General features: G+C 44.5%; 1 protein-coding gene across 3 annotated transcripts in view; it reads right to left on the reverse strand.

Annotated features, from left to right (window-relative positions):
- The window catches only part of Tm7sf3 (transmembrane 7 superfamily member 3), a 33,039-nt gene extending 14,856 nt beyond the window's left edge, over positions 1 to 18,183 (reverse strand). For 2 of the 3 annotated variants that reach the window (XM_052720706.1, XM_052720704.1), the window contains exons 1-5: positions 18,041 to 18,183; positions 6,483 to 6,637; positions 4,214 to 4,364; positions 3,178 to 3,298; positions 797 to 968 (exon numbers count right to left, since the gene is read on the reverse strand). In XM_052720706.1, the coding sequence (XP_052576666.1) occupies positions 797 to 968; positions 3,178 to 3,298; positions 4,214 to 4,364; positions 6,483 to 6,637; positions 18,041 to 18,116 (675 nt within the window). In that variant the 5' untranslated portion in view covers positions 18,117 to 18,183. Of the gene's footprint in view, positions 1 to 796; positions 969 to 3,177; positions 3,299 to 4,213; positions 4,365 to 6,482; positions 6,638 to 18,040 lie in introns of those variants that run through there. The other variant, XM_052720707.1, reaches the window with a different exon arrangement.

An 18,183-nucleotide genomic window follows, 5' to 3' on the forward strand; every position in this document is an offset into this window, starting at 1 on the left:
TTTTATTTATCTTAAGCGCATGTGCATGCGTGCATGTGTGTGTTCGTGTGTGTTTGTGTATGTGTGTATGTATGTGTGTGTGTGTGTGTGTGTGTGTGTGTGTGTGTGTGTACTTGCATGTATGAATTCGCACTTGTGAGTGTCAGTACCCATGGAGTCTAGAAGAGGATGCAGATCCTCTTGAAGCTGGAGTTACAGGCAGTTCTGATCCACCTGATGCAGGTGCTGGGAACTGAATCCAAGTTCTCTGCAAGAGCATGCAGTGCTCTCAACAGCGGAGCCATCTCTCCAGCCCTGAGTCAGTTTTCTTTAAGAGTGTAGCTCCGGTAGGTTGACCATGCTCAACTGGATGGCTCATACCCACAAGTCTATGGGCAGCACCAACTGTCCTCCGTGGGTTATTTGAAACAAACAAAAAGACAAGAAGTTGGGAAGGAGTCGAGAGTAGATCTGGGAGTTGTTAGAAGGAGGAGTTGGGAGTGAATATGATCAAAATACATTGCATTCATGTATGAAATTCTCAAAGAATTTGTAAAATATGTTAAAAATATTAATACCTATTTGTATATCCTTCAGTGGTTTCTCAGTTTTTAGACTTTTCCCTTTTACACTTGCCAGAAGTTCTTATCTAAGTTACTGAAGTGTACAGAAAATTATCACCGGCTTCTTTTCCTACCTCAGGATGATGAGGTCACAGTTATGGCTGCAATCAAGACAGAATTGACTTGCTTCTCCTCAAATATTATCATGTCAGAGCACCCAACCCAGCCACATGAGCTGCAAGAACCAGACTCACCTTGTCCGCACTGGCCTTCACTTGGGGCACCTGGGCCATCCTTTGAAGATGCTGGAGCAGCGAGGCCTCAGTGAGGTCGCCCTCAGGCAGAAAGTACTGATACACATCATACTGCAACCTCCACCTGGATTCCTGGCCCGTGTCCACGTCACACGGTGGAGGCTCCGCACCTCTAAAGTCAACCAACAAAACTGAGCATCAATCCCTTGTGGCTCAAGTCCCGTCTATGCGAAGGAGCCAGAGCTCTCATTTCAAACCTCTGCAGACACAATTCCAAGTTTAGGGCTGTAGAATCTAAGTGGTGCTCTAGAGAAAAGCAGCACACAGCGATGGGCTGGGTTTATGCTGCCCAAAATTCGTATCTGAAGTTCCTGCTTCCAGTGTGACAGTATTAGAAGTTGGCTTTGGGGAGATGATTAAGTCATGAGGGAAGAACCCTCCTGAGTGAAACTGGTCCTTACAGACGAGGCCCCAGACAGATCTCAGGCACTCTTCCCTTCTCACATGGACTCAATAAGAAGTCTGCACCCTGCAGGAGGGGCCCCACCAGACCCAAAGGTGCCGCCCTCATAGTGTGAGAAAAACTTCTGGGTGTGGTGCATGGCTGTAACTTGGGAGGCTTGAGGAGGGTCAATGCAAGTTCAGGTCAAGCCTGGTCTACACAGAGACTTCCAAGCCAGCCAGGGACACATGTAAGCAAATAAACAAATGCCTTTAAGTAAGTAAATAAGTAAATTTCTGTTGTTCATAATCTACCCATGGAGTTTACAGTACAGACTGGCAATCCTTAATCTAAAAATCTGAAACCTAGAACTTCTTGGGCTCTACTATGATATCCGAAGTTTCAGATTTGTTAGTATTTTGGGTTTCAGATTATTTAGGGATGTTCAACCATTAAGGTCTATGGGAATGTCAAACACTTCTGGCCCCAGATGTTTCAGATAAGGGATGCTTAGTCTATTCTCTGTGACAGCAGCATTGACTATTACACACACAGAGGCCGACATAGTTGAAAGAAAAAACAGATTCTGAAGCGGGCTGGTCCCAGAGCGATTTGATTTTATTGTTAGGGGTGTGTGTGTGTGTGTGTGTGTGTGTGTGTGTGTGTGTGTGTACACCCATGGAGTCCAGAAGAGGGAGTCTAACCTCAAAGACCCCAGAAAATAAAATAAAACAAAACAAAACAACTGCTTCTTCATAAGAGCACCAGGATTAAATAACAAAAACACTCGCCAGTCAGCACTGTGCGGGTGGGCGGGCAGAGAGCTGTCAATCGGTCCTTACTATTATATTAAAGTGGAAACTGAGGCAGAGTTTTGAAAAATTAAATCCGCATAAGGTGTAAGAATTTAGGGCTATGGAATGCCCTAAATATTTAAATGCTATATTTAAAAAGCTATATTTAAATGCTTTGAGAAAACTAAGACAGGGCTGGAAAGATGGTTCAGCAGTGAAGTACACATATTTCTCTTACAGAGGACCAAGCTCAGTCCCAGCACCCACACTAGGCAGCTCACAGCCACCTGTAGCTCCAGTTCCAGGGTATCATGGAAATTACTTTAACTATGTAGAGTTGTGTTACATGTGTTTATGCTGCGGAATATTATTTTAACTGTATAAAGGTGTGTTGCATTTGTTTGTGCTACATCTGTTTAATTATGTAAAGATGTGATGCATTTGTTTCACCCTGCCTAAGGCATCTGATTGGTCTAACAAAAAGCTGAATGGCCAATAGCTAGGCAGTAGAGGGACATTAGGGTCTGGAAGGCAGAGAATAAGGAGGAAGAGAAATCTAGACTCCAGAGGGAGAAGAGAATGACAGATCTGAAGGGGATGCCCAGGGCCAGCCATGCAGCCACCAGCCAGCAGACACAGAGTGGGACATATAAAAAGAAAAGGTAAAAATGTAGATGAAGAGAAACAGATTAAAATAAGAGCTAAGACAAGGCCAAGCATTCACAACTAATAATAAGTCTCCATGTCATGATTTGGGAGCTGGTTGGTGGCCTAAAAGAAAGTCTGCTACCCCAGGGCATCCGGCACCTCTAACCTTTACAGGTACTCATGTACATATATCCACACAGACACATACACACTTGATAATAAAAATAAATCTTAAGATGCACTTCCAAGCTCATGACAGGCTCACATCACACCTGTCTCTTTAAATAAAGAATTCAAAAGAATTAAGGAGATTATTCAGTATAAACAATAGCTCAAATATTAGCATTGAGGTTTAAATTATGCCAACCCCCACCCCAAACAAAAAGCAAATCAACTTTACTATAGAAAATGAGGGGCTTGAGGCAGTTGGCTGGACCTGTGCTACAGTCATGAGTATCCAAAGTGGGGTTTTGGCAGAGGTGGATAGGCAGCCATACCTTGCATAGCCTAGGTTTGCTGGTGCAAACTTGATAGTTGTTTCAAAAAAATTATAGTCCAAGTAAATGTTGGGATCGATATCTAAATCAAACTCCAAATTACAGCCTCCAGGAATAGGATCTGCATGAAAAATGGTGAGATTAGTAACCCAAGAATTCTTATCATGCTCCAGGAAACAGATCCTTCACGAGAACTTCCTATATAGCAATATGTCAACACACAACACCAGTGCTGCTGCTGGATCATGACTGAGTCATGACAGGTTCGAAAGTGTACAGTTCCCTCATCCCCTTCCCCGTCAAAATGTCTTTTTCAAACCCAGGGCTGTATGCACTCTACCACAGAGCTGTTCTCCAGCCCTACTCCCAAACTTCAACAGTCTAAATTTCCTCACCCCACTTCACTGAGCCATCACTGTGGCCTGTCTCATCCCCACGCTGTCGAAAGAGCTCCCTGACTCGCCACGGCTCTGTCACTCTGCTCTCTTCTTCCTGTAGCTCAGGCTGGCCTTCAACTTGCCATGGAGCTGACTCTGAATTGTTAGTCCTCCCGTCTCCACCTCCCCGTCCTGGATAACAGGATGCGACACAGTGGCCAGTTTTCTGGACATGGAACCCAGGGTGTCATGGATGCTGGGCAAAGACTGACCAACCAAGCAACATCATCAGTCCCTCTATGCTCAGCTGTCTAAAGATGAAACAGTGTTCCCTCTGCCCAAACCCTCTACGCTTCCTCTGAACCCACCTTAGCACTGCATGCAAACTGTGTTCAAGGCTCTTTGCTCTCAGCTCTAGATACTCCCATTGCTCACCACTCTCCAAACCCTGCACCTTCTTTAGGATAAGCCTACTGCCGCCTCTGCCTAGAATAACATGTAACTATGAAGGGCTGGTTCTAATGCTGCTTCCTCTGCCTCTTACACTAAAACACTCTGATTAAATAAACTGCAATTGTAATAAACAATTTTACCAGGATAATTTTCCTTAGGTTTCCACAAACAAAGCTCATATTCCACAGATGAACTTGGGAAATTACCTCTTTCTGAGTAGGAGAGTGGAATGGCCACATTTTGAACAGGCTTGGCATCTTTCGTCTCCAAGTACCAAGTGCACATAGTTTGCTCGGGTCTAAGGATGAAAACCAGGCCTCTGTCATTACCTGTCTCTGAGGTGCCCGGAAGAAGAGTCTGCATTTGGGAAGCAAAGCCACCATGAAGACAGTTGAGAAACACACACACTGCAGTGCTAGCCAGTGTGTGCAGCCCTCTCCAAACCCCTCCAAACAAATAAGAAAACAATCTTCGTAGAGTTTTCATCCCCATGTTCACATATCCACACCTTCGAATAGGAGAATTCTCTGAAACACATCATCATTGAGGGCTGGAGATGGCTCAGTGGTTAAGAGCACTGGTTGCTCTTTCAAAGGACCCGAGTTCAATTCCTAATATTCACATAATGGCTCACAACAGTTTCGGGGATTTGATACCCTCTTCTGGTCTATACAGGTACCAGGCACATTTGTGGTACACAAATACATATCCTAACAATATACCCATATAAAATAAGTAAATAGAAATTTAGCAATATATACTAACTGCCTCAGTCAGTTTGAACTGCTGTAACAAACTACCACAGGTTTTAGGGTTCATAAACACAGCAGAGTAAGGAAGGCTCTTGGGGAGCCTGTTTTATAGGGGTGCTATCTTATCGGTAAAGGCTTCCTCACGAACACCTCCCAGTTATGGTTTTAAGTATCTGTATGTGTATAAATTCGTGTGTGTGCAAGTGTGAATATGAGCATATGCCAATATTTGAGCATATATTTGGAAGCCAGAGGTTGGCACTGGGTGTCATCTTTTATTCCTCTCCAATTTATTATTTTAATTAATTTATATATTTTAGATTTATTATTTGTTTCATTTTATGTATATGAGTAGTTTGCCTGCATGTATGTATGTGCACCATGTGCCTGCTTGGGGCCCTCAGATGTCAAAAGGGGGTGTCAGGTCTCCTGAGACTGGAGTTAAAGATGGATACGCACTGTCCTGTGAATGCTGGGAACTGAGCCCAGGTCCTCTCCAAGAACAACAGGTACTCTTAACCACTGAGCCATCTCTCCATCCCCTCCAGCTTATTTTTAAGACAAGTTCTCTCACTGAACCTGGGGCTCACTGATTGGCTAAACCGACTAGCCAGTGAGCCTTGTTTCCACCTCCCCAGTGCTGGGTAACGAACCCACACCAGACCTGGCTGGGGTTTTTTTTTTTTTTGTTTGGGTGGGTTCGAGATCAAACTCGAGCCCTATAGAATGAGTCATCTCCTCGGTCCTCAGTTTCCATCTGTTAATACCAAGACACTAGGGGTCAGGGTGTAGACCAGCAGTAAAGTACTTGCCTATCAAGTGTGACAGCCTAGGTTTCATTCCCAGCTTGATGGGGGAAAAATAAACAGAAACTCTAGGAATTAATTGTACATGGAATTTTTCAAGCACTACAGTTCAACTGAATTAAGATTTATTCTGGCTAACAACACAAAACAGGAGCTTTGGCCCCAAAGAGTTCAGTTTACAAAAAGCTTTTGTCTTAAAGATTTATTTATTTAGTCACTTATTTTTATTTTGTGTGTATGAATATTTTTGCCTGCATGCATGTCTGCATACCACATGTGTGCCTGGTACCTGTGGAGGCCAGAGGAGGGCATCAGAGCCTCTGGAACTGGAGTTAGGGATGGTTGTGAGCCATTACGTGGGTACTGGGAACCAAACCCAGGTCCTCTGCAAAAGCAGCCAGTGCTCCTTAACCACTGAGCTATTTCTCCAGCCTGTTAGTAAACCTTTTCCTTTAAGACAAGAGTTCATGTAGGCCAGGCAGTCAGCCTCACTATGCAGCTGAAGCTGCCCTTAAACCCTTAGTCCTCCTGCCTTGGAATCAGAACGTTCTCTTAAAGCTAAGAGAATGGGAAGGAAAAAGGCAGCAGCTGAGTCTCAACTTGGCAAGCCTCAGAGAGGGGTGAGAGTATAGGGTCAGTGGCTTCAAAAGACCCATTGCCATGACAACCAAAACACAAAGACACAAGAGCACCAACACGGCTTTCACACAGTCATTTCTAGAACCCTATGCAGTTCTGTTCCTCTAGATAGTCTGTGAATCAAGGGAACAGAGGGGAGCCTAGGCAATGAGATCCTGTAACTAAAGATGACTGAGGCCTCCTGGAGACCAGGCCCACACATAAACAGACATCAGATTTGAACACACAAGACAACATTATAGGGGTGATCTCTTTATGGAAGAATCCTTTCTGCTTACCTTAGTAAACGAAATGGTGGTGTTCTGATACTGTGAGTGTATTTGGAAAAGAAGGAAGGTCACATTGCTTGAAATATGACGTAGAATGGCCCCCTGTGGAAAGGGACTGCTGAGCAGAAAGTATGTAAATTTTCCCACAGAAAATTCAAGAAAACCTACAATGGAAAATTTTCTCGTTACAATATTGTACCTCTGGTATCATTTACGGAAACTTCATTCATAAACAAACGAACAACGCTAATTTCACCCTCAGAAAACCCCCTTGAGTCAGGTATGGTGGTGCATGACTGTTATCTCAGCACTTGGGAGGCTAAAGCAGAGGGGTCTATGTAAAGGCAAGGCCAGCCTGGGCTACAGACACATCAACAACCTGTTGTTGTTTGGGTGGTGGGTGTGAAGGAGACACAGACATTGCATTCCTGAGCTCACAGCAGCCATGGTTGCCTGGATGAAGAGGAGGGGCTGGCCTACCCTCCCTGCCAGCCAGGACTGACACATTCCAGGGTGTCACCCTCTGCAGCTGTGTTCCCACCACGCAGCCCATCGGTCTCCAACAGGTCCTTCCAAACCCATGTATGAAAATGACAAACAATTTAAGTCACTTTTTAAAACGACCCTGTCTTAAGAACGCAAATGTGCTTTCTGCTGTCTGCTGCAATGGGGTCAGTTTTCCTGGCCCTCAGGGATCACTAATGTTCCACTGTGCTAGGAGCTCTCAGCTCATATCTGTCATCCATTTTCTGGTTTCATCCCTCCCTCCGTCCCCCGGCGCGCGTGCGCACACACATTTCTCCTCATTTTCTCCATTTGGCAAGTATCAACAAGTACTTATAAAATCACTCTGTCTGTACCGAAAACTTGTGCAAGCAAATTCATTACAGCCTGTCTATCCAAGGCGCTTGCTATCATCTCTTGGGCTTGCTTCCAATATGCTCTAGAAGATGTTCTGGTGGCCCGTGTTGTCTCCCATGACACAGACTCTGAGCCAGAACAGCTCAGAAGGCCTGGAAGAGACTGAGCCATCTCTAGAGATATGTTGTTGTCAATGTTCCTTAACCTAAATCTTTAACCCAGAATCTCCAAGATACCAACATACTAGAGCAACAGTGGAGGACCACAGACCAAAGGTTCAGCAGTTAAGGCTGCTCTTCCAGAGGACCCGGGTTCAGTTCCCAGAACCTACAAGGCAGCTCAGAACTGCCTGTATCCAGTTCCAGGGGATCCCTCTTCTGGCCCACCTTGAGCACCAGGTATACACGTACTACACAGACCACATGTGGGCAAAACACCTATACACAATAAAATAAAATAAAATAGAGTCCTTAGAAAGAAACGCAGGAGCACGGTAATTAAAATGATCAAACAACTGGAAGCTGAGTGAAGAACCTGCCCGACTCCATTTTAAAGGCTGGAACCATTATGCTGTATTTGTAAAAACAAGTTTCTATTACTATAAGAGTCGAGTTGCTCTGTTTCCTGAAACCTGACCTTCCCCAACCCATGATCTTGATTTGTTTTTGAGAATACCCTGACCCTCCCAGACCCTCCCTAATCACATGGTGAGTGATAACATGATTTAAAAAAATTTTTTTTTATTTCCTTATTGCCTCATTATCTCCCTTCTGTAAAACTACTAGTGATTTTACTCCTTAAAAGGGCCTAAGAGATGGATTCGGGACTGCTCTCCTTAACCCGACTTAGGAGGCAGTCACTGGCCACCTCTTGGTGCACCCCAATAAAAATCAAGTTTGCTTCAAATGTGGCTCAAACTGTGGTAGTGGTCTTATTCTCACCTTTGGGATTAACGCTGATAACATGAGGAGTGATATCATCAGTGAGAGTACATGTCAAGCAGTCAAGTGGTGCTGGGGGATGTCTTTCTGTACGCTGTGAACATATGCTGCTCCCATTGGTTAATAAATAAGCTGCTTCGGGCTATGGCAAGGCAGCTTAGAGGCAGGTGGGAAATCCAAGGAGAGAGACAGGAAACAGAAAGGCAGAGTCTGAGGAGACGCCAGCCTGTCACCCAAGGAACAATATGCCAGCAGACCTGTAAGCCACAGAACATGTAGCAAAACATAGATGAATAGAAATGGGTTAATTTAAGATATAAGAGCTAGCTATCAGGAGGCCTGCCACAGCCATACAGTTTGTGAATAATATTAAGCCTCTGAGTGATTATTTTATAAGCGGCTGCAGGACCGAGGGGCTGGGCAGGACAGGAGAAACCTTTCGACTACATTTGGCGCCCAGAAGTGGTCGCAAGAATCTCCACCCAAAACCTGAGAAAGCTTTAAAAAAAGATTCTAAAATAGAGCTAAAAAACAGCTTCCTAGTTCTGTCTCTCAGGCAAACTGTGGCATTTGGACTTGACCTACAGCATGGCAGATTCCTGCTGCGGTACACAGAACTATCCCTAAGCTGTGCAGCATGCTGCATGGTGGATTTGGCTTTTACTCATACAGACAAAAAGGGTTTATGGGACAGCTACATGCTACCTGGTGGCAGCATGGACCCCAGAGTTGGCAGTGTAAGCCTGACTCCCCTGGTATCTCCACCATGTTGGGAAGCTGAGGTGGGCAGAGTCAGCAGCCAAGGCTGCCACTTTTTGTCCTAGCCACTCAGTTTAACAGTTTAAAATCTCTCCTGGGCAGAGAAGGATTATAGATTCACAATAAGACAGATTCAGATGGACTAAAACTCTAAACAGTTTACAGTGTGTGAAAAAAAAATGTATGTAGGCTTGGAAGAGAGAGGAAAAGGAATATATGCAGTTATATAAAGAAATAGATAGTTTTAAAAAATAAAGTCTTTAAAGAAACAGTAAAAAGTAATATAAAAGTTAAGCCATGTAATAATGTAGCATGAATCTTAAAAGTTCTTGTTAATGAAAATAAAACCCAGTACCAGTTATTGGGGTGAATGTTGGAAGATCAGAGAAGCAGAACAAGCCACAGCCACCTTACCTTGCCAATTCCTCAGTTGATCCTGTTTCCTCAGACTGGAAGCCTCTGAGTCCTCATCCAGAATAGGTCTCATCTGAACTGCTGCTCAAAAGCCTAAAAGCTTAACCAGCCAAAAGCTTAACCAGCCTAGTTCCTGGTTTTCATGCCTTATATACCTTTCTGCTTCCTGCCATCACTTCCTGGGATTAAAGGCGTGAGTCACCATGCCTGGATGTTTCCAGTGTGGCTTTAAACTCACAGAGATCTGGATGGATCTCTGCCTCCCAAGTGATAGGATTAAAGGTGTGAGTGCCACCATTTTCTGGCCTCTATGTCTGTCTAGTGGCTGTTCTGTTCTCTGACCCCAGATAAGTTTATTAGGATACACAATATTTTGGGGAACACAATACCACTACAATGTAAAGATAGAAATTATACACAGAGTCTGGATTATATTGTCTTTGGGATTTTTAACTGCAATTTTTGATTGTAAAGGCTGCTGAGTTAAACCAATATGTATATTTTAAAGGTATCTTGACTTCAAAATTTGTTTAAGGATACATTGCTTTGGAAAAGAGGTTCTGTTTTTGTTTCCACAGAAGATGAGAACCTGTGGATTGCTTCCAAGCTAATATGGTTTGATCAACCAAGACCCCCTGAAAGGTCGATACAGCCTCACAGACTACTACATCTAAGATTTAACTATAATTCTTAATTTTCTCAGGATCCCCATAAGAATGCCAGTGCCCCAACCAGCAGGAAGTAGTAGGAGAAGCTGTACCCAAATTCCCAAAATATTATTTATAAATGTTTATTTTTAATTAAAGCAGGTTGATTATAAATGCAATCTCTTTATAAAAAGAAAAGGGGATATTATAGATACAATAGGACAAAAGGGTAGATTATTGAATCTATTTTTAAAGAGCAACTTGTTTGAAATGTTTTACATTGCTATGGATTTTAGTTTATTGATACAAATTTAAAGTTCATTTTGTTATAATGCATGTATATTTCTACTCTTGTTTAAGGTATTACCTTTGTGCTGCTCATTTGAAATTGTAATGTATAATTAAGAAATACAAATTAATTATTAATCATCCATGATAATCTAACTTATAGTCACGTTAGTTAAGTTTTCTAGGAATACATAGATATAGTGGAATTAAGTAGGTAATCTTCAAACACTTGAAAAACCTACAGAATATGGCATTTAAAATGTTTTAAGAACTTAGACTTTTCTGGACTATGAGACACATCTGCTCCTGGCAGCACCAATCTACTTCAGATAAGATGATGGGCATCAAAGAAACTCCTTATGGAATTTTACCTTCATTGTGGCAAAAGTTAGCCATTTGGGAAAGAAACTGTTCTTGCCTGGACTGCTTGACAAAATGTTGTATTGACTGGACATGCAGGACCCATAGAAAGGTGACCACTGAACTTTGCTTGGCGAAATGGTCCTTCAGGTTCCTGCTTCACAAAAGAAACTGCCAGACATTCTACAGGACACAGAGAGAAGTGACTGAGAGACTCTAGACCTGTAGGCTGAAGAATGGATACCCCAACATTCAGAATAACTTTGGGTGACTGTCCAGGCAGCCAGCTGTCTCTGTCATTCTAGATTTTTGGAAGTTGCTTACAATGTACTTCCTGTTTACTTAGGTAATATTGTATCCTTCTAGGGTCTTTGATGGAGCTGAAGACTAGATAGTTATAATTTTCCTTGGTTATGATAAAAGATAAATTAGATATGAAACGTTAGACTCACAAATATAGGATAGATGATAAAAATATTTTAATTTTGTCAAATACAAATAGACTAGATATTATAACTGTAACTCTTGTTTGATAACTGTTTGTTATATATAATTTTACTATATTAAAGCTAAAACCTTTTTGATTAGACAGAAAAGGGGAAGTGCTGGGTGATGTGTTTCTGTATGCTGTGAATATATGTTGTCCCACTGGTTAATAAATAAGCTGCTTTGGCCTATGTCATGGCAGCTTAGAAGCAGGTAGGAAATCCAAGGAGAGAGACAGGAAACAGAAAGGCAGAGTCTGGGATACACCAGCCTGCTGCCCAATGAACAACATGCCAGCAGACCAGTAAGCCACAGAACATGTGGCAAAACATAGATTAATAGAAATGGGTTAATTTAAGATATAAGAGCTAGCTAGCAAGAGGCCTGCCATAGACCATACTGTTTGTAAATAATATTAAGCCTCTGAGTGATTATTTTATAAGCAGCTGCGGGACCTTGGGGCTGGGCGGGACTGGAGAAACCTTCCAACTACAAAGTGGCTTTCTCTACACATCTTCTTTTTCAAGTTTCAAAGTGTTCTTATCAGAAAGAAATGTCATGATTTGACAAAAGCTTCCAGCTTTGATGGCTTCAGGGTTCAAGTTCTGCCTTGAGCCTACATTTTAAATTCATTAAAACAACAACAAAACACACACATACACACAAAAAAGCTATGTTCAATTCTCAGTGCTTAGAAGGAAAAGAGACATTAAACAATATGGGGACTCTCAGCACCTGTCCATTGCTTCCCCTAGTACAGACATCCCCACAGCTGTCACCTGGTATGTGTACCATCATCCCTCAGCATCCACAGGCTACAAGTCCCAAACTCTCCAGACTACTAATCCCTGCCTATGCCTCACATAAAATGGTACACGCAGTAGGAGATGAAGAGATGGCTCAGTGGATAAGAGCACTTGCTGAACAAGCATGGGGACCTGAGTTTAAATCCCAGCACCCACATAAAAAAGTCAGGCACAGTCACATAGACTTGTTATTTCTATGCTATGAAGAGCAGAGAGAGAGGAAGGTCGTTGTGGCTTTCTGGCCACCAGTGTAGCTCCAGGTTCAGAGAGAGACCCTTTCTCAAGGGAATAAGGCAAAGAGCAGTAGATCGGGTACCTGACATGCCCCTCTGGCTTCTACGTCCACCTGCTTGCCTGCACAAGTGCATGCACACATAATATAGGTATTTTAAAAGTGGTGTTGTGATAGACATCTATCCACATGCATAATTTATCTGTGGGTTATTTACGTACCTAACATAAGTGCTATGCCACCATATTGCTAGAGAACAGCAACATGAAAAAGTCTGTGCACGTTCAGCACAGATGTACTTTAAAAAATTATTTTCAGGCTGGAGAGATGGCTCAGAGATTAAGAGCACTGACTCTTCTTCCAGAGGACCCGAGTTCAATTCCCAGTACCCACATGGCAGCTCACACCTGTCTGTAACTCCAGTTTCAAGGGACCCTGATACTCATGGCAAAAAAACAAATGCACATAAGAATAAAAGAAAAAAAGAAAAAAATTATTTTCACTCCGCAGCTGGCTGAATCTGCAGGATACATAGCTTGTGGGTATGGAGGCCAACTCTGTGTTGAGGACTTAGTATCAAGATGCATAATGTTTATTTCCACATATGTGCAAGAAGAAGGACATGTAAATGTCTAGCTTGGCCCTTTTTTTGTTTTGTTTTGTTTTGTTTTTGTTTTTCAAGACAGGGTTTCTCTGTGTAGCGTTTGGAGTCTGTCATGGAACTCACTCTGCAGTCTAGGCTGGCCTCAAACTCTCAGAGATCTGCCTGCCTCTGCCTCCTAGTGCTGGGATTAAAGGCGTGCGCCACCACCGCCGCCGCCGCCGGATAGCTTGGCCCTTTTTTAAAGCTATTTAGTATGCATTGTGCATGCATATCATATTGACTAAACACATCTATTGATGAGGATAAATGCTGCTATTCTAGTATGAAAACAAATTAAGAAAAATGGCTATGCATGGCAAGCATACTTTTAATCTCAGCACGCAGAGGTAGAGACAGGAAGAGCGGGGTCAAGATTATCCTCAGCTAGATAGTGAATTTGAAGACAGCCTGCATTACATGAGGCTCTCTCTCAAAATTTTACCAAAATAAAATAGTTCTGCTTTGTGGGAGTGTTCTAGAAAGCATATAGGTCAGACAATTAACTTACGTGAGATTTTTGCTGGCATGGAGTAACAGATGGCCTTATGGTTAAACTATATCTAGGTGTATTCCTGTCTAAAAAGTCATAAATGGAAACAAACAGCTTGACACTATCTAGAGGGTAGGACTGAAAGTCTAAGCCTCTGCCTCCTTCAAGAACTCCACCCAGCCTTCCAGGAACCACCAGAACTCTTGCTTGGTGTGGACTGCATTTTCAGAGACTATGCTTCACGGAAGTCCCACCCCCACACACCTGTAGCAGGAACCAGGCAGATAGTGAAGGTGGGTGGGGAGACACTGTCTGGCATCGAAAACCTGGTCCTGTTGTTTTAATATCAGTAACATTAAGAACGGGTACCTTAAATTATTTCTTCTTTCCAACACAGCTCCTTATTTATCACATTTTCTATAGTTATCAGAATTGTCCTTATCATAAGGAAATTACAATACATCTTGGTTGTTTGTGACAATCACGTGGAGGTGACGTGTTGCCAAGACTCAGCCATACCACTTAAATAAAAATCCCTAGCAGTAGCTGCAAACATGAATTTAAAAACAAACACTCATTCAAACAACATGGAGAAGGGCTAGGACTATAACTCAGTTGGTAGAGGGCTTGACTAGCATGCTCAAAGCCCTGGATTTGATCACCAACAATGCAGAAGCAGGTGTTGGATGCTGTAATCCCAACACTGGGGAGAAGGGTGTAGGCAGGAGGGTCAGAAGTTCAAGTCAATCCTTGAATAGTGGGTTATTCAAGGCTAGCCTGGCCTATACAAGACCCTGTCTCAAAAAACAAAACAGAAAGTTCTCCAGGCAACTGAGAACTGCAAACACCATGTTCGTGACTAAGAGAGACATACACATACCTCTCCATTCTTAACTGAGCTCTTTTGTGTGTGGGAATGATTGGTCATCCAAGAACCATTGCACAATGTGTATAGAAGATTGCATTTTAGCCCAAACTTGTGTGGTTTCCCTCCTAGCTATGCAGGTCTTTGTCACATCTGATGATCCAGCGTCTGGCACTGTACCAGTCGCCTGGCAGTAAATGCTTGTTCAACAGAGATCGAACTACGGGACCTGAGGCAAGGTATTTCTTTCTTCTGGGCCTCTCTTCTTTCACGGTAAAAGGGAGGTAACTATGCTACAGAAGCCGCTGGGCGTCTAAAAGTACCAAACAAATGGGTAAATGGTTTTATAACCATCAGATGCTGCATAGTATGGATCATGAGCTTCCTTAGCTTGCCAGCGCTTTGGAGATGCAGCGCCTCAAAGAAAAACCAAAAATATCCAGGCATTCTCAAATTGGCCCTACAGAGAAAGTAGTGGGGAGTGGGGGTGAACATTCCCAGAGATGCTGGGCCTATCATAAGCAGCAATGAGGGGACTTCCACAGAAACAATGAGAGATACTCAATGGTGGGGCCAGGGGGATAGCTCAGTGGTAGAGCTTGCTCAGGGCTCTGGGTTCAATCCTCAGCATCACCAAAAGAATCCAGAAAGAAAAGAAGGGTAAGAAGTAACTGTGTGTACTAACATATGAAGCCCTGAGCAGAGCACATCCAAGCGCGCGTGCACACACACACACACACACACACACACACACACACACACACACACACACACAGAGAGAGAGAGAGAGAGAGAGAGAGAGAGAGAGAGAGAGAGAGAAAATAAACCCAGAGCCTCTCAAGCACTAAGCAAGCAGTCTACCACTAAAAACCACACCCCCAGCTCCTCTCTAATATTGCATTTCAGGAACGGCCTAAGTTGCCCACATTACCCTTGAACTTACTCTACTGCCCAAATGGGCCTTGAAATTGCAATCCTTCTGCCTCAACTTCCCAAACAGTTAGCCGGGTCATGACAAGCCGGAGACACCAGACCTGCTGGAAACTGCATTTAATTTCTTCTCACAAAAGAGACTTGGCAAGAGAAGACATACCCAAAATACATCCTGCAGAAGTTAACAGGAGCCTAATTCACCTCCAGGCCATCTGGAGAAGGAGTCACCAGAAGCATCTGACAGGCATAATTAGCTCTTATGACTGGGGGGGGGGGGGGGTTTAGGGGGTGGGGATGGGGGGGAAGAAGACAAGCTGCACATCAAAGGGCCTTAGAGAGCGGCAGCCCAGTCAAGATGGCGAGCTGACTCACACTGCACTCTGTGCCTCTGCTTTGTCTGACATTCTAAAAACAACCCCAACTGCCCTCTGAATAGAAGGGACTGTTTTCTATTTTCACACGCACTTCCCATCCTTCATCAGACAGAAACATTTTTTCCTTCCACTAACTCCATTCTAGAAAGGCCTTCCATTCCTAATCCTTTCCTTTTCCCAATCAGACCCCTATCTTAACATGCCCAACTCCTTCTTTTGCTGCGGTACTAAAATGTACCTCGCACTTCCCTCCCTGTTGGTCGCACACACAGCAGCCAACTTCAGGAGTGCCAACAAAGTCTAGCTTTCCTAATTCCTCCGTGAAAAAAACACTCTGAGCAAGAATGACCCAGCTACTTCAGCGGGCTGGCATTCAATTGTCTCTCATAATTTTTATTTGTTTGTGGGTTGTTGGTGTGTTTTGAGATAGGGTCTTGTTGTGTAACCTACACTGGCCTTGAACTGAAGGCAATCCTTCTGCTGAAGCCTCTGAGGTGCTCAGAATTACAGTTCAGCTGCTGATTACTTGCTTTTATCTTCAGATGAACTGTCATTAGCTCAAAAAAATGAAAAGGCAAGAATCGGGGATCTAGCTGAGTGGTGCCATGCTTGTGTGGTATGTGCAGGATCCACTCTTCAATTCCACAAAGCAAATGTATAAACTAAAAGGACACACAACAATGAACGCACGGCCTTTCAAACACTCTGGAAGAAAGTTTCCACGTGCATCTATACACAGAAGCGCCATGGCCTACTCAGAGCACTCCCGAAATACAAAAGGTGCGCCCCACTCAACTCTTACAGGTGGGTTTCCAGGTGAGCAACTGGGTATGAATCTAAAACAAAAATGAAGGCACCTAGGCAAGCAGAGACTGGGACTCCAAGAGAAGGAGGACTATTTAGACATACAGATCTCCATCTCTCTCCCAACCCTCACTAAGCATCAAGCCACTACCTGGGTGCCCGGTCCCCTCACCTGCTGGGGTCCAGCAGATCCTCCTAAATTGCAGAGGTTGTCCAGTTCCTGACACTCGTATCCTAACAACCCAGCCGCTTCACAGGAGGGTCATGCAAGCCTTCTACTGTGTGTCCATACTAGCCAGGCGTGGGGAACATGAGTGTTTATCGGCTGCTGAGTCCGAGTCCCCTCCCTCTCTGCACCAACAATACTGACCAACAATACTGACAGGGCAGAAGGAACAGCGCAAGCCAAAGTACCGTGTCGTAATCAGAGGTGAGGGTACAAAAAGGAAAATACTAACTCTCAACTTTCTACTTTTCTTTCTCACCTTGTGAATTCTGGGCTCTGGGCATGTACCACCACACCCGGTCCCTGTGGGCTGGGGGTGGAAATCAGGACTTCTTAGGTGCTAGATAAGCACTCTACCAACTGAGCCGCAGCCCCAATTCCGCCCGGGCTAGGCACCCTTTTCAAAAAGGGGCTTTGCTGAAGTGCAAGGCCCTGCAATTCCCAGGGCGCCGCACTGGTGTTGCTACCAGCCGCTCATTCGTGCAGTGAACGTCTTGAGCCTCCACAGGGGAAACCGTTATCTCCCAAGGCTTCTAGGATTAGGGAACTCAGCCAAGGAAAGGAGCCTAGCACACTGCCAGAGGCTAGCGCTTCCCCCTTCTATAAGCCAGAGTTTTCTTCAAGAAAACTGTGTGTGTGTGTGTGTGTGTGTGTGTGTGTGTGTGTGTGTGTGTGTACATTAAAAACACATGTATTTGTATTTTTCAGCATTGGCCTTAGTTGTACAAAAATTTCCTAAAATGCAGTTCTAACCAAGGCTTTTCAGAGATAAGCATCCAGGGGGAAAAAACGATCCCATCGCCCAGAAGACCGTTTGTTGTCTTTGCTACTTGTCTCAAGCTCCAAACAAGGAATAACTTCACCAGAAAAAGCGCGTGATCACCAGCCTGGCACAATTAGTGCTTTTCATATTTCCCATTAAAGCCCACCCGCACCCCCAGCAGTCACTTAAAGCCTTTTCACTCAGCAATTGACCTAGGATTTCAAGTCCCATCTCCAACTGCAAAACTTGACCCGTTTGGAAAGCATCTAGATTTCTCAGTGTCAAAGCCACCTGCTGCTTGGAATGCCTTAGTTCCTCGACAGACTCAGCATTAGGTCTGGTTTTAGTTTTTGTTTGTTTGGGCCCCGACTCTCACTCCCCAGGCTGGCCTCGAACTCCTAATCCTCCTGCCGCAGCCTCCAGGGTGCTGTGCCAAGAGGAGTAAACTGAGAAGGCCGTTTCAACGTGTCCACTTAAAACTACAAACATGGCTGCTCCCTACAGGGACGAATGTCGGAGAGGGGGCTACTTATCTCTTCCCGGTTCCCAGCCCCAGCGAGGCGTTGACAGGATGGCCCAGGTCCCGAACCCGCGGCCGGCCGGCCGGAGGCGCGCCTGCTGCCCGGGGAGGGCTGCACAGACGCGGGCGGCCTGCGGCCCTGCAGAGGGGCTCACCGTCGGTGGAGTTCGCCTGGGCCTCGGCGGTGCCCGCCGCCAGCACCCCCAGGACGAGCAGCCGCAGCCGCCACATCGCCGTCCGCCGGAGGCGCGGGCGGGCCCGGGCCCCGCGCAGGGTCGGGGTGCTGCCCCCGGGCGCC

Source organism: Peromyscus californicus, unplaced genomic scaffold, assembly GCF_007827085.1.
Source record: "Peromyscus californicus insignis strain IS unplaced genomic scaffold, ASM782708v3 Scaffold_6__1_contigs__length_162567912, whole genome shotgun sequence".
Classification (NCBI taxonomy): Eukaryota; Metazoa; Chordata; class Mammalia; order Rodentia; family Cricetidae; genus Peromyscus; species Peromyscus californicus.